General features: G+C 45.3%; 1 protein-coding gene across 1 annotated transcript; it reads left to right on the top strand.

Moving 5' to 3' along the window:
- Nucleotides 1–435: 435 nt before the first annotated feature.
- NPBWR1 (neuropeptides B and W receptor 1) lies at nt 436–2,819 on the top strand. Its single transcript, XM_086966960.1, has 2 exons — nt 436–590; nt 937–2,819. The coding sequence occupies exon 2, from the start codon at nt 937–939 to the stop codon at nt 1,915–1,917; it is 981 nt and encodes a 326-aa protein (XP_086823086.1). The 5' UTR covers nt 436–590; the 3' UTR covers nt 1,918–2,819.
- Nucleotides 2,820–15,344: the final 12,525 nt, after the last annotated feature.

The following is a 15,344-nucleotide window of genomic DNA, read 5'->3' on the forward strand; positions in this document are numbered from 1 at the left end:
AGGCACGGGGAGATTAAGTGATTTGGCCATATTTTCCCAGGATGTTGAACCAACGCGGAAACTCGAACCTGGTTCCCTAGCGCCAAAGTCGGCAGCTCTGGTCGCTAGGCTACATCCCCTAATATCCCCAACTGTGACATGCGATTTCCCGACATGACATCGCGTAAACTTAGTTCTGCAGTTTCTTAAACATGTATCGAGCTTCTATAGTGCGACGTTTCCCACCACATGAAATAAAACATTCCGGATTATAATGTTCGAGACCCTCCCTCCTTGCAGCGCGTGAAGGAACGCGTCCTCCCGTTATCAGACGGGAGGGGTGCATCGCGGAAGGAGACCCGGCTACGAGGGCGGGGCGGGTAGAAGTGCGTGGCTCCACGGTGCTGGAGGAGGAGGGAAGGGGCAGTGCATCCGCGCTCAGTCATGCACGGAAGGAGGCAGGGAGCTGGCCAGCATTTTCACCATTTCAGTTCAGAGCTCCCTGCCGACTCGCCGCTCATTTCTTCCGAGTGCCCCATGCAGCCACCGGGAACGTCTGACTGGAGGAATATTCCCAGCGGAGATCCTTGCACCGCAAGTTCTCGTTTAAGGTGAGAGGGAGACTAACTCCTAAAGGTCACAGGGACGGAGACTCACAGATGCAAAGGTGCATGATTAGAAAATAACGTGTCCTAGAAGGGCAACAGCGCACCGTTGACAGCACAACTACTTGTACGGCAGTGATGAACTGTGCCCTTTACGCGCGTGCTTTTTCATTTTACAACGTAGACAATTTATAGTGCATTATTAAAAAAAAATGTTGAAACCAATACTAATAGCATTAACCTTTGTATGAGCGTGGGACTCAAATTCAATTCAAGTGCCATCATTTTTTTAAACATTGTGATTGTACCCTGAAGCATAAATTGACAATAATTGTTTTTTTAACCTTTTCAGATGGACAGCTCATCTTTCCACAGTGGACACAACTCGTCGTGCATTGACGAATACACCCCCTGTGGCACCAACGTCTCCAGCCCGCAGCAGATCCCTCACTTCTACCTGGCGGTGCCTGTCATCTACTCGGTGATCTGTGCCGTGGGGCTCACGGGCAACACTGCAGTCATCTACGTGATCCTCAAAGCCCCCAAGATGAAAACTGTCACCAACATGTTCATCCTCAACCTGGCCATTGCGGACGAGCTCTTCACGCTCGTGCTCCCCATCAACATTGCTGACTACCTGCTGCTGCAGTGGCCCTTCGGGGAGTTCATGTGCAAACTCATCATCTCCATTGACCAGTACAACACCTTCTCCAGCATATATTTCCTGACTGTCATGAGCATCGACCGCTACCTGGTGGTTGTGGCTACGGTCAAATCCAAAAAGGTCTCCTACCGCACCTACAGGGCTGCCAGAATTGTGAGTCTGGCTGTTTGGACTTTTGTCACCATCATCATATTGCCTTTCACCATTTTTGCCAAGATTCACGATGAACACGGGAGTCTGAGGTGTGTCTTTGTGTTTCCAAACCCAGAGGAGTTGTGGTGGCAAATGAGTCGTATTTACACGCTGGTGATGGGGTTTGCCATCCCTGTGTCCACCATTTGTATCCTCTACACGACCATGCTCTACAAACTGAGGCACATCCGCCTGCACAGCAACGCCAAAGCCTTGGACAAGGCGAAGAAGAAAGTGACCTTCATGGTGCTGGTCATCCTGGCGGTGTGCCTCTTCTGCTGGACGCCCTTCCACCTCAGCACGGTGGTGGCACTCACCACGGACATTCCACAGACGCCCGTGGTCATCGGGATCTCCTTCTTCATCACCAGCTTGAGCTATGCCAACAGCTGTCTCAATCCTTTCCTCTATGCTTTCTTAGATGACAACTTCAGGAAAAGCTTGCGAAAATTACTAGAGTGCAGGACATCCTCTTGAGAAAAAGAAGTTCTTTCTCGGGTCTGTGTCATTTTCAGAATTTAGAATGACTTTACTCTGTTTCTGAGTCGTTTAGTCCAGACCATCACACTCTGAGCTAAGCTCTCTTTCGAGTGTACAGAAGATGTGCAATTATTGTAAGCAATGAGACTGCTTCACAACTAATTTTATTTTTATGGGATTAAGGGGCTTTCCTCGTTATGATTGATTACACACTTACATAGCACCTTTTTCGCTGTTGTTGTAAATTAAGTAAAAAGTCTCCATGGTACAGATGAAAACAATAAGTTTGTGGTTTTGAATTGTACTGCAAGGGTTAAAAAAAAGTGATCATATTTTGTTAATTGCGGATTTATGGAAGCAAAAATTACTATTTGCCTCCTTGGGGAACTATGGATCAAATAAATACATTATTTTAAGTGCCTTGTTTAATGGAAATGAAATCATCTTTTATACATAAGATTTTACTCTTGTAAGTAAAGCAAAACGCTGGCCAAAATCACACGATTTGCATTGTTACTCAATAACGAGCCGTCAGAGTATTGTACCTGCTTGCCATTCGTTGTTTCAATCTACATTTGTTCGAAGTTATTGCTTGCAATTGTTAAGAGTCTGGAAAAGAGAAACATTTGACATTAGTATGCAAAATACTAACTGAGAAACACGTAAATCTTTAAAAGCTGCTTAAGGACTCTTACAATCATGTATAGACATTATTGCAAAGATAATTTTTGCACCTGCGTTTGTTGGGAGTGGTTTTAATGGCAACTTCGTGGCTACATGTATTCTTGCATCGATGTCCCTGTAATGGTCACGAGCTGAACACGGCACGCACATCGGAAATGGCGATGCAATCTGCAGCGAATGTCTCAGATGATTCAATAAATGTCAACAAATGTCAACATGTACGTTACTTGTTTCTCTGTATACGTTATCAAATTGGCGCCTGTCGATAATGAAGAGAAGCGCAGTGCCAACGACAGCAATCAATGCATACCCAAGGTGACACGGGCACTGAGGGCTGAGTCTGTGCCTCAGGGGTGGCCGTCCACAGAATCATTGAGGGAGGGAGCACTCTTCATTCTTGTGCACCACAGGATTGCGCTATTGGAAATTGGCGCCCAAAAATGTCGTTGTGTAGCAGATCGATGACAGAATATCGTGGGGCAAAATATCAAAAGGTAAGTGCATGCAGGGGAAGTATGGATTTACTATTTCTAACTCCACATCTAGGTACATTGACTCTATATGCACCATGTAGGTACATTTATGTGGAGGTACGTATAGAAAATCTAAATTTACCTGTCAATGTTTTATTTTCGATATTCTGGCATTGATACTGTGCCCCATCGATATTTTGGTGTCCACACGCAGCAGAGCCTGAATCTATGCCCTAGCGATGACTACATTTAGAGCGTGCTTAGGGGGAGACATGCAGAGGAAACGTTTCTCTTCACTCATGTCCGGCAGCGATTGATTCTCCCCTAGTGAGGTGACTGCAAATAGGGACTTTTCAAGGGGCAGGACGATAAGAGAGGGGGGGGGGTGTTGCTCTTCACACCTGTGCACCACTAGCAGATATAGCACATGTTATGCTTTGTAGGTCTCGCACGGAGACAGCCTTAACTCATCTCTGGAGAGAACAGGTCATTACACAACACACAACACACACCATAAACCACACACAAATGCACACACCCACACGCATGCACGCACCCACACCCATACATACTCACATAAAGAAAAGGGCTTCTTGACAGCCCCTTTAAGCTATTGGCTACTTTGGTTGAGCTGGCTTTAGGCATTGGCTGACAAAGTTGCCCATCAGCCTGGTATCAGCCTACAGCATTATGTAGATGTTAGCCATTTAAAAAGTAGTCCACACGCGGTAGCATTATACATTGTTTTTTCCAATTCATCTGTATTTATTTTATTAATTGGGAATGCCCCTGCAATTCAGCATCCCTCCAATATAACTCCCTTACCCTGTGTTCATTCATCTTTTTCCTTGGCAGTACTCGACCATCCATTTCCAGCCATGGACCACCATACTTTGGACTTTGTCAATGCTTATTGAATTACTTCAACAAGCAAAGGCAATACTAAGGAAGGTGCAAATATTGCTGTTTCCATGTACTATGTGCAACATCCCTCCCCTTTTCAATTTCCCTTATCTCTAATGCTGCTTGTGGGTGGGTGCTATGGACGTTACCTCCACGTCCATAGTGCACGCAACTAGCACCAGATCCGCCATCGCGTCTGTGCTCCTCAAGTTCCCCTTCTATCATAGTCCCCCCTGGATGGGAGCAGGAGACTCTGCTCTCCAGATCCGGGGAGAGTGGTGGTCCAACAAATTATGCAATCACTTCAGTTGTGATTACGTCATTTACTGCGCTAGCACACAGGAAAAACATTCTAGTTTCCTTGGGAGCATGGAGGTGGCAGAAAACTGCCATGTTCTCCATACCCACAGGAAGGTGAGAAATTCAGCGTTCCAGCGATACTACATTTACCCTACAATGTTACAGGCAATCAAAGTGGGAGGTGTATGCCTGACACTTCCACTAGGCACCCAGGGAATGTTTGTAGGAGGTGCGGCCCTGTACCGCCCCCACCCTCCTAATATTTTCAGTCTTTTTGCCTCGCTTGGGGTATTGATCCAAAATATGCCCCCCTTGGGAGGTAGAAAGCCAACTGTACAGCAGGGAAAAATTGGAAAAAAACAAAGGGGTGGAGGTGGCCCGCCATGCATTAGGCCAAGCCATCAGCCCTAAAAAGATGGTTGCAATCTCTCTGCCCCTTGCACCAAACTCTCCAATCGTTTTTTCTAGTTGGTTTTAATTTTTGTTTATGGGCTATTGCAATTGGAAGGTGGGTTCGGACTACCTGCGGGTGCTGCCTTGTGTTTTCTGCCAGGGACCTGCCCTGATCTAGCATGGACTAACCTCTGCCTGGCCGATGGTAGGGACATGCGCCAGGAGCAGGCTGAATATTTCAGGAAAAATAAGGATTCATAAACCCATAAGAGCAGTGAATATCAGTAAGCTTGCAGACTACATCTAGTCCCAAGGCCCTGAAGAGAAGCCCAAAACTAAGTTGGGGCTCAAAACGTGTCAGCATCCGTTGTTGCTGGGTCAACATAATCACTAAAAATGTATTCTTAGCAGGGAGCAAGTCAAAATTGATTGCTCTTGTAGTCTAGCAATGTGTACCCAGTAGCCAACAACCTTTCTAATAGAAACACAAAAGTAGTATGGTATAATTAAATACTAGGTTATTGTATTCAATAGTGACTGTATTTAACCTGAATGAATTTCCATTTATGTTCTATGTATATATTGAATTTATTTTCATTTGAGTTGTGTGTATATATTGTCTTGGCAGAATTGTGTGTTTAGTACATGTGAATGAGCGTGAAAGTGGTGTGTCTGATGGATAGATGAGCTTCACAAATAGAACGAATAAAACCCCACAAAGCTTTTAAAAGGAAGCTAATAAATGCTCACGAATATTCGAATAAGCAAATGATCCTATTCTTTTAAATTCATTTCTGCAATAGAAAAATGACAGTTGGGTTCTCTCTTTGTTACTTAATTATTCTGGCCCTACCCAGCCGCCCTAGAGCCAAACCCCCTTGTGTCTTCGCCCCAAAAGGTGGCATTAGAATCCTCCCTCCGGGGCAGATTGAAGGGGCTTTCCCCAGTCTGAACCACAGGGGGAAGAAGGCTTGCTAGATGCAAGGGAAATATTTTCAAATAACAACCTGGCCAAGGGAAATGACACCACCTAAAAACAGGCCAATTAACTTTTTCAGCCTCCCCCCTTGTTGTGGTTGGATGTGTTTGCCCCTGTCAATCTTCCAGGATGCAGAACACTCACTAAGACACCGGGGAGATTTGTTAAGGAAAAAAAAAGGGTTGTGAGTGGCCCACTGTTGGAAATGGGAGCCTCTTAATGGCAGAGGTATAAACTTTTGTTCAAGTAGGGACCCTTGCGTCTAGTCAGGGTAAGGGGGATACACACTTTAGACAACCCCTGCTCACACCTTTGTTAGCTTGGCACAAGCAGACATGCTTATCTCAAAGGCAATGTGTAAAGTGTTTGCGCAACACACCTACATCAGTGACACGCTAGGCACACAGTCAAAAGAGACTGCACACAAGGTTATATAAAAATATCCTTTGTGCTATGCATAAAATACATGAGACCACAATGACATAAATCACTTTGCCAACTAGCCAATTGTCATAACTTCACATGGATCATAAATCACTTTGCCACTAGGCAATTGTCATAAACACAATTAGTACACTAAAGAATTTACTTATGTGGCACAAGCCATAACAACTTGAAAAAACCATCCTACTGCATATTGTGCCGTCTCTGATAACAGTACTTGTTAGTCCAACCATGTAAGACCAAAGATACATGCATAAACAAGGCCCAAAAACATGGATAAAGGTTTGGAGATCACTCCCACGAATCAGAACAATGGGCCAGAAAATCAGGCCTGGAAAGTAGGCCGCAAGAACATCTGCGGGCTTAGTACCAGCGGTCGGGTAATTTCAAGGAAAACCAATGCCATATTGTATCCAACAAAGATGTTCCCATTGGTAGGAGACCTCCCTTGGTCCCCCACATACATAAAATTAGCAAAGTGCCGCTGCCCACGAACGCTTGATGCAGTTGCTGCCCTCCCAGGATATGCAATGATCCCAAAGAAAGGCCCCCAAGGTATTTGTTGATATGCTGGTGTGCTCCTCCTATGTCGGCGGGGAACCTCCCTCAGTCCACACTGCAGGAAGAGTTTTTCAAAGTTTAGCTGCAGAGGGCACGTCTGCATGGGTAAAATGGGGCAGAGCGGGACCTCTGACGAGGGTTCCTTTTCCACTCGGCTGACTGACCTGAATTTGAATGTAGGGTCCATGTCGGCCTGGTGAGGAGGCAGCAGGACACTCCCTTGGTTCTTCCTCTGTCCCTTTGGGACTCTTCTCACCCACGATGCTCTGTCCGGTGCTGGGTGGGCCTAGGGTGAAGGCCGCTTCTCCCTCGGGCTGTGGCTATTGCAATACTTCATTGTGGTTGCTACGACAAACTGTCAGCATCAGCGAGGCTCGGCAACAGCTTCTTATGTTGCTTCATCTACATTTACTAGGACAGCGCTGTAATTTTCCTTCGTTGAGCTCAGAGATCTTACCTCTCTACGCGGGGGAGACGTATCGATCGCAGCTACTTTAGAGAAGGCTGGGGAAGGCTTTCCAACAGCGGTGAATGAGGAGCAGGAGTCAAGGGCACCAGTATGTTTTAAATAGTAAAAAGAAACGGTGTGAAAGCACCAGTAGGACGGGTTACCAGAAAATAAATCCCCAGGCAAGTCTTGTCAGAATAAAAGCACGAGTAGTCTTCCAATGAAGAAAGCACCTGGGGGTTTGGCCCAAAGGTGGCAGGTTGGGGCCAGAACAATTAAGTAACAAAGAGAGAACCCAGCCAAAAAGCACAGGGGTTCCAGCAAAATAAAGCACCCAATCATTTTTTAGCAAAAGAAGAGCCCAATGAAAACGTTGATGTCCCTGATTTTCCTTAAACAGGAGGACAGCACACCCAGGCCCTTGGAAATATCTTCACAAGCAGCATACCAAAGCAGGGCAAAAAGAGTTAGCCCTTTTCCGCCACCACCAACAGATGCAGCAACTACATGCCAACCCACCCCTTGCTCAGAAAAGGCAGTGCTCCTCACACAGTCTTTCACTCTTCTTCTTGGCAGGATTCTCTTGTTCCTTGAAGAAATCTAAAGTACTGGGGTTTTAGGTGCAATACTTATATCCCATTTTATCATCCCTCTCTTTGCAGCAATGGACTCTGAACCCAGTCCAAACCAGCCCTGTCCTCCCAGGTGCAGCATGACCACAGGGGGCTGATACAGGATTGTGGAAAAGGAGACACAGCCTATTCAGGTGCAAGCAAAACACCTCCCAACACCCTAAATGCAGGCCACATCTGTTCAACCCAACGAAGAGTCATCCAGGCAAGTTAGGGCACACCTCAACCCGCTATAGTGAATGCACATTCCCAGCTCCTGTCACTCAAATACCAGACAATGATACATAAACAACATGAGGCACACAGAATGGTCAAGTAAGGAAATGATACAAAACAACAATGGGAGAGGTAGGGAGAATCAAGGACGCTCTCTCAGTCCCCGGTTAAATGCAAATAAACAAAAAGAGAGAGGCCAAATCAGTCTCAGAATTGCCACTAAATTGGAGCGAGATAGATAAGGATCACACACTCACTTTGGGTGAATAGGAAGGCCCTCACACACTGACCTAGTCAGTGTCATGCTTCATCACTGGGCCCCACCAAAGAGGCCGAGTGCCTCTTTGGTGTGCTACGACGCCAAAAAGACTGCGGAGCTGGTTGTGTGAAGAGGGACGTGTTGTGAGGGTAAGTGAAATTAAAAGTGTCTAAGAGGGTATCAGAAAATTTTTTTTTAATAGGTGATCCCTAAGACACGTATAACAAGTATTATGTGTCTGAATTTAATTGCCAAGGTTTAGGAATGGTAAAATTCAGAGAAATACAATAAATTAGTCAGTCAACATGTTTCTGCCATATGGGTGGTTTAAATTTACCAAGGCATTCATCAGGACTATACCCCGGCGGTATGGACTCTCTAATCGTCCACCCTAACCTGGGGGCGTGAAAGTGAAAATTAAAAGGTGAAAAAAGTGCTTGAAAAAAATGGGAGAGCGAATAGCTCAATCCAAAAATCCTCCAAAATCAGGAGAGTATCAGCACCTGTGGAGTGAAAGTCCACAAACAAATACAAACACAAACAGACAACAATTAATATATGCCATTGCGTTTGGTCGTAGTGCTCCTTATAATGTGGCATAATTCGTGTTCCCAAAGTAAACATAAGGTTTAACACCATCCACATAACCCTATGGGGATGATATCGGTAACTCTGGGAAGTGAAGTGATAAGGGTGTCTTAAAAACTCAATAGATGGGAAGGAAATGGTTAAAAACACACTCTTTGTACTCCTTATGAAGGGATCAATGGACCAAAGGTCTGTGACCCCCTGCGATGGTAATATCACACAGATATCTCACTTTAAAATTTGGCGCTACTTGCACCATGGGTCTCGGGGGGGGGGGGGTTGGAGCGTGCCTGGCACATCCTGAAAATAAAAGAGGTTTAGCCGTTAGATCCCCGATACATGGGAAAGCGCCCGCCCAGTGTCAAGAGGAATGCTTTCTGGATTGGTGCTTTTCTGTGCCCTCTATTTTAAATTTCTCAGTATAAACCTGTAATGAGAATCTGCTGTACTTGCCTGTACCTCATAAAGCAACAGGTTGACTTGCATTCACTCCCTCACGATTAACACATCAGTGCTCATGCACACCACCATATTCACCATAGTGCATTTTTCATTGCACTATCTACAAAATATGACTAGTGCTCGTTTTTAACTTTTTTATTTTCATTCTGTTGTCTTAAATAATTCGAAATCCATAATCTCAAAATCAGCTGATACGCTGTTTAGATTTTGCACATTTATTTTGGCATCCAAGCCTCGAACCCGGGTCCAAACCGCGTCCCTCCCATACTGGGCGGGCGCGTTCCAAGCCTCTACCCGGTTCTAAGCCGCGTCACTCCAACACTGGGCGGGCGCTTTCCAAGCCTCGTTTGGCTGGACACGCCCACCCGGAAGAACGCGACACGCAGCTCGTCTGCTTTAATACTCAGTTACCGGCCCCGCTCTCCATCGTCGGGGTCCGGTTCTGAGGCTGATCCTAGGTTTCAAGTGGGCTGAGAGCGTTGAGGGCGTGAGTGCACCCGGATTACAAGAATCGCCGATCTTCCATAAAACGAAGCTAAGTACCACCCATGTATCGGGGATCTAACGGCTAAACCTCTTTTATTTTCAGGATGTGCCAGGCACGCTCCAACCCCCCTCCCGAGACCCATCGTGCAAGTAGCGCCAAATTATAAAGTGAGATATCTGTGTGATGTTACCATTGCAGGGGGTCACAGACCTTTGGTCCATTGATCCCTTCATAAGGAGTACATAGAGTGTGTTTTTAACCATTTACTTCCCATCTATTGAGTTTATAAGACACCCTTATCACTTCACTTCCCAGAGTTACCGATATCATCCCCATAGGGTTATGTGGATGGTGTTAAACCTAATGTTTACTTTGGGAACACGAATTATGCCACATTATAAGGAGCACTACGACCAAACGCAATGGCATATATTAATTGTTGTCTGTTTGTGTTTGTGTTTGTTTGTGTACTTTCACTCCACAGGTGCTGATACTCTCCTGATTTCGGAGGATTTTTGGATTGAGCTATTCGCTCTCCCGTTTTTTTCAAGCACTTTTTTCACCTTTTAATTTTCACTTTCACGCCCCCAGGTTAGGGTGGACGATTAGAGAGTCCATACCACCGGGGTATAGTCCTGATGAATGCCTTGGTAAATTTAAACCACCCATATGGCAGAAACATGTTGACTGACTAATTTATTGTATTTCTCTGAATTTTACCATTCCTAAACCTTGGCAATTAAATTCAGACACATAATACTTGTTATACGTGTCTTAGGGATCACCTATTAAAAACATTTTTTCTGATACCCTCTTAGACACTTTTAATTTCACTTACCCTCACAACACGTCCCTCTTCACACAACCAGCTCCGCAGTCTTTCTGGCGTCGTAGCACACCAAAGAGGCACTCGGCCTCTTTGGTGGGGCCCAGTGATGAAGCATGACACTGACTAGGTCGGTGTGTGAGGGCCTTCCTATTCACCCAAAGTGAGTGTGTGATCCTTATCTATCTCGCTCCAATTTAGTGGCAATTCTGAGACTTATTTGGCCTCTCTCTTTTTGTTTATTTGCAAGTAAGGAAATGCTCACTTTCTAAAAGTGCCATTTTCAAACACAAAATTTAAAAACCACCTTCACCAAAAGGTGCAATAATACATTCTGAGTTCAGAGATCCTAAACTTCATTGTTCTATCTTGTCCCTATTGAAAGTAGCAAATATAAAAATGTTGCAGTGCAACCACAATGATAAACCTAAGGGACAGATAGCCGTTCAACAGTGGCAATGAAACACACAGTATTTCACTATCAGGACATGACTCACACACACCAGTACATGTCCTATCTACATTTCACATACACTGCACGCTAACCATGGGGGTACCTTGGGCCTACTTTAGGGGTGCCTTATATGTAAGGAAAGGGAAGATTTGAGCCTGGAAAGTGGGTGCACTTGTCAGTGCAACATGACAATTTACAACTTTGCATGCAGACACCACAGTGGTAAGTCTGAGAGATATTTACAGGGCTACTTACGGGGTGGCACAACCAGTGCTACAAGACCACTAGTAGCATTTGATCTACAAGCCCTGGCACACACCGTGCACTTTACTTGGGACTTACCAGTAAATCAAATATGGCATTCATGGATAACCAATCATATCACCATTTATACAGAGAGCATATGCACCTTGGCACTGATCAGCACTGGTAAAGTGCCCATAATCCTATAGCCATTAAAAACAGGGTCAAAAAGACAAAAAGTTTGGGGACAACCCCATGGAAAGGGCCAATTCCAACACACACCATGGCAAAGGGCCATGCCCCACCTCTGAAGGGGGTCAGTCTTTCTGTCCCCTTGGGAGAAAGGTTGAGAGTTTTGCCTCCAAACAGAAAGCTCACAAGACACCAGGGGAATACCCCCCCCCCAAAAAAAAGGCATCAGTGGTGGCCTACCATGGCAGAGTGCCGCCATGTCCCAAACTGAACTCTCATATTGGGCCAAGCCCCACCCTTAATTGGAACAATACAGTTTTTTCTGCATCTCAGTGGCCAGTTGAGGGATCTTTCTGCCCTCCAGGGCAGGGAGATGGTTTGCCCATTTTGTCCCATGGGCAGAAACACCACTGGATGCCAGGAACACTTAAAAAATAATGGTGTGTGGTCTGGCCCATACTGACATAAGGCCCTCACCTCACTCTTAAGCCTCATCACTCTTTCTGCTCCTTGGGGACAAAGGTATTCCCATTCATTTCTGTGACACAAAGTTCAGGAATCTGCAAGAATCCAAAAACTTCCGATCAACCAGCATTCTCTCCACTTGTCCCAATAAAAATGCTACTACACTTGTAAGGTGAGACCTAGTGCCAGCAAAAGAAAAAGATCAAACCAGGGATAATGGCAGCCCTTCATGAAGTGGGAGAACACTGGGTGGTATGAATTTTGTGGATCCCTTCAGATTCCAAAAGTTTCTGTCACAGAAAAAACAAGGAGAATTAGTGATTTTAGCCAAAGTTTCAGGTTTGTCAAAAGGAAATCATTGTGGGATCCACATGAGGCACACTACCTTGGACTCCCAGGGCACCTAGAATACAGAAATGTCTTGATTCTGTAGGTTTTTCTAAGTGACCTCCAAGCGTGGGCTAAATACCACATCTACCATTATTTCCAAATCGGGTTATTTTTTTCACAGGAAATATTGCTGTCTCCATGTTATATTTTGGTCCCTTTCCTGTATAGATTCCGAAACTTTTACCTAGCAAAAATATGACAAAAATGACTGCTTTTAGGCAAACTTTGAGTTTTTCAGGGGCTTCTACGTAAAAAAAAGAAATCTTGTGAGATCCACACAAGTCACAACTCCTAGGGCTCCCCTGGGTGTCTAATTTTCAGAAATGAATGATTTTCCAGGGTATGGGCTAAGCTCAGGCCCAAAATCAACAGCCACCTATATTTTAAGGAAAGGGTTGGTTTTCGACAGAAAAATGCAGTCTGTTCATGTTTCATTTTGGGCCCTCACTAGGGTGGGGGTGAACTCTACTCTGCCAGCGAAGTTTACAGAGTATTGTGAACTCAGCGCTCCGCTTGGAGAATGGAGTCTGGCAAAGAAACTCTCTCTGCCGCGTGGTGGAGTTTATCAGGACCCTCATCCCACCCCTAATCAAGACAGCTCTGTGATTCATCTGCACTAAACTGGGTGGGAATGGAAATGAGCACGAAAGTGGTGAGACATTGGAAGCGCCACATGTGTGCCAGACCGAAAGATTTCTCTGGCGTCCGTGCTCCGATACACACTCTTAGTTAGACAGTGGCAGCGCAAGGTGTGGTTGAGAGAGAAGGGGCTAGGTCCAGCAGGGCTGCCCAATCAGAATAGATCCCACAAGACATACAGCTCTATCATGAGAGTAAGCACAGTAATCCAATACAAAAGGACTGTCAATGGTCTGTACACCTAATGGGGGCAAAGAAAAATGTGACGGACTCTGTGTCTACCTATAAAGTGTGTACAACAAAAAGGAAATGAATCCCATCAGCCCACTCATATGGTAGAGCTTCATCATCTGGGATAGAACCAAAGATGGTCCGGTTAACCGGACCATCTTTGGTTCTATCCCACTTCATAGGTAGACACAGAGCCCGTCACATTTTTCTTTTCCCCCATTAGTTGTACAGACCATTGACAGTCCTTTTGTATTGTTATACTGTGAATAAGGGGTTTGTCTGTCCTTTGGTCTTTAAATAATTTTCCCCTTAGACCCTCCACCAACCTTGTTTTTTAACGTAAGCACAGTAATCCTCATTGAGCACTTTGAGTGCAACGGCCAAATTCTGATTTACTACTTTTAATACCCTTGAGTAAGGCTTCGGTTAACCGACATATCACTACTAATACAGTGCACTCAAACCCTGGAAATATGGAAACAATTAGCTGTGTGTGTTTTTATTTTCCAAATACATACCTATAAAAGATTCCAAAATGTAAGACGTATTGGTCTGAAATTGTATTTTTTGAAGAATGCTCTCAAGTTCATTCCAAATCTACTGCAATCCGAGCAGACTAGTTTTTTCGCATGATTCTGATATATGTAGTGGAGCGTGGCGCCAATATATTGAAGCCTGTTCAATAAGTGCTTACATTCCACTGCTTCAATTCAAGCAACCTGGTGATCACTTTTGTTCCATCATCATAGCTATATGTTAGGATTCTAGTGAAAGTAGAACCTTGACGTACGCCTACTGACCCAGGCGACTGATCGCAGAGGGCATGGTTGATTAGAATGTGCTAAGAATGAGATCTGTTTTGAAGGAAGGAGGAGAACCATTTTAACACAGTGACAGTTCCAGAGAGACCCATCCTGTGTTCTAGTAGGTTCAATAGGGTATTATGATTGAAAGTGTTGAATGCTGCAGACAAGTCAAGTAGAATTAGTAGGCAGGATTCATTGTGTTCAAGAGCACGTAGGACATTATCAACAATATGGACCATGGACGTTTCAGTGATATGGACCAATCACAAGTCAGATTGGCATTGGTCGATAAGTTGGAATTGCTCGATGTGATTGTGGAACTGTGAGTGCACACATTTTTCTAAGGGATTAGCTCAAATTTGAATTTTGGAGATGGGGTTGTAGTTGTTGCTGTCAGACTGGTTAGAGTTGGTTTTTAGGACAGGGGTAATTGGCCACTTTTGAGGCAGTTGAGTTTAGAGCCTTGGATGACTGAGGTGTTGAATATGATAGTCCATAAAGGGAGTAGGAGGATTGCCTCATTCAGGAGTTTGGTGGGAAGGGGGTTTATTGAAGTGATTGGAGTACTTCAAAGAGGTCAGTAGTTTCAGAATCCCATTTTCATTGAAGGATTTGAAACTGACCAGGCGGTTGTGGAAAAAGGTAGGGCCGATGTCGAACAAGAACCTTTTTCAGTATTGCCTGGAGCTAACCGCCTCTCATTCCACTCAATCTATCAAGCAAAGAGGCAGGCGCTGGAGACTGGAAGGCAGGAAACAGAAGTTTTATTCCGACGGAGCAGAACACGTCAACTCAGACAACAGGGTATCTTCTCGAGGTGCTCTAACCGCATCTCTGAGGCCTGGCCTCTTATACACAGGTTTATGATCTTTATTACAGTTTATTACATGTGGCACATTCTTACAAATACTTTGAAGTATGGAAGGACATCCTCTGAATCCCCGCTTCAAGCCCGTTCCCACACACATTTACAGTTGAAGTCCCCACCCCGGTCACAACAGGTGATGATTGTCACGCAGCTGGGCATTCCGCCGATTCCCGGAATGCATGTGGTTGATCGGATCTCATGGGGTGGGGGCTTTGATCAGTTGTGGATCCTTTGATGGGGGAGCTTCCTACTGTATGGGGGCAATAAACAGCATCTGCAGGGCCAGGTGGCGGCCTGGGAACAAGCAGGACAATCGGGCACAGAGGAAAGGGGGTTTTATCAAAGGGATACGGGATCATGAAAGGCATGGAGGGAGGTGTCGAGCTGGGAACAGGATGGGATTCCAAGGCAGGGTTGCGCTGGAGAGGGGTTTATGGCCCAAGCATGTGAGAGCGGGGGCTGTCAGCGCGCGGGGGATGCC

Source organism: Lissotriton vulgaris, chromosome 4_1 (assembly GCF_964263255.1).
Source record: "Lissotriton vulgaris chromosome 4_1, aLisVul1.2, whole genome shotgun sequence".
NCBI lineage: Eukaryota > Metazoa > Chordata > Amphibia > Caudata > Salamandridae > Lissotriton > Lissotriton vulgaris.

Coding starts and splice junctions, on each gene's coding strand:
- NPBWR1 (XM_086966960.1), top strand. CDS start 937: ATGGACAGCTCATCTTTCCACAGTGGACACAACTCGTCGTGCATTGAC.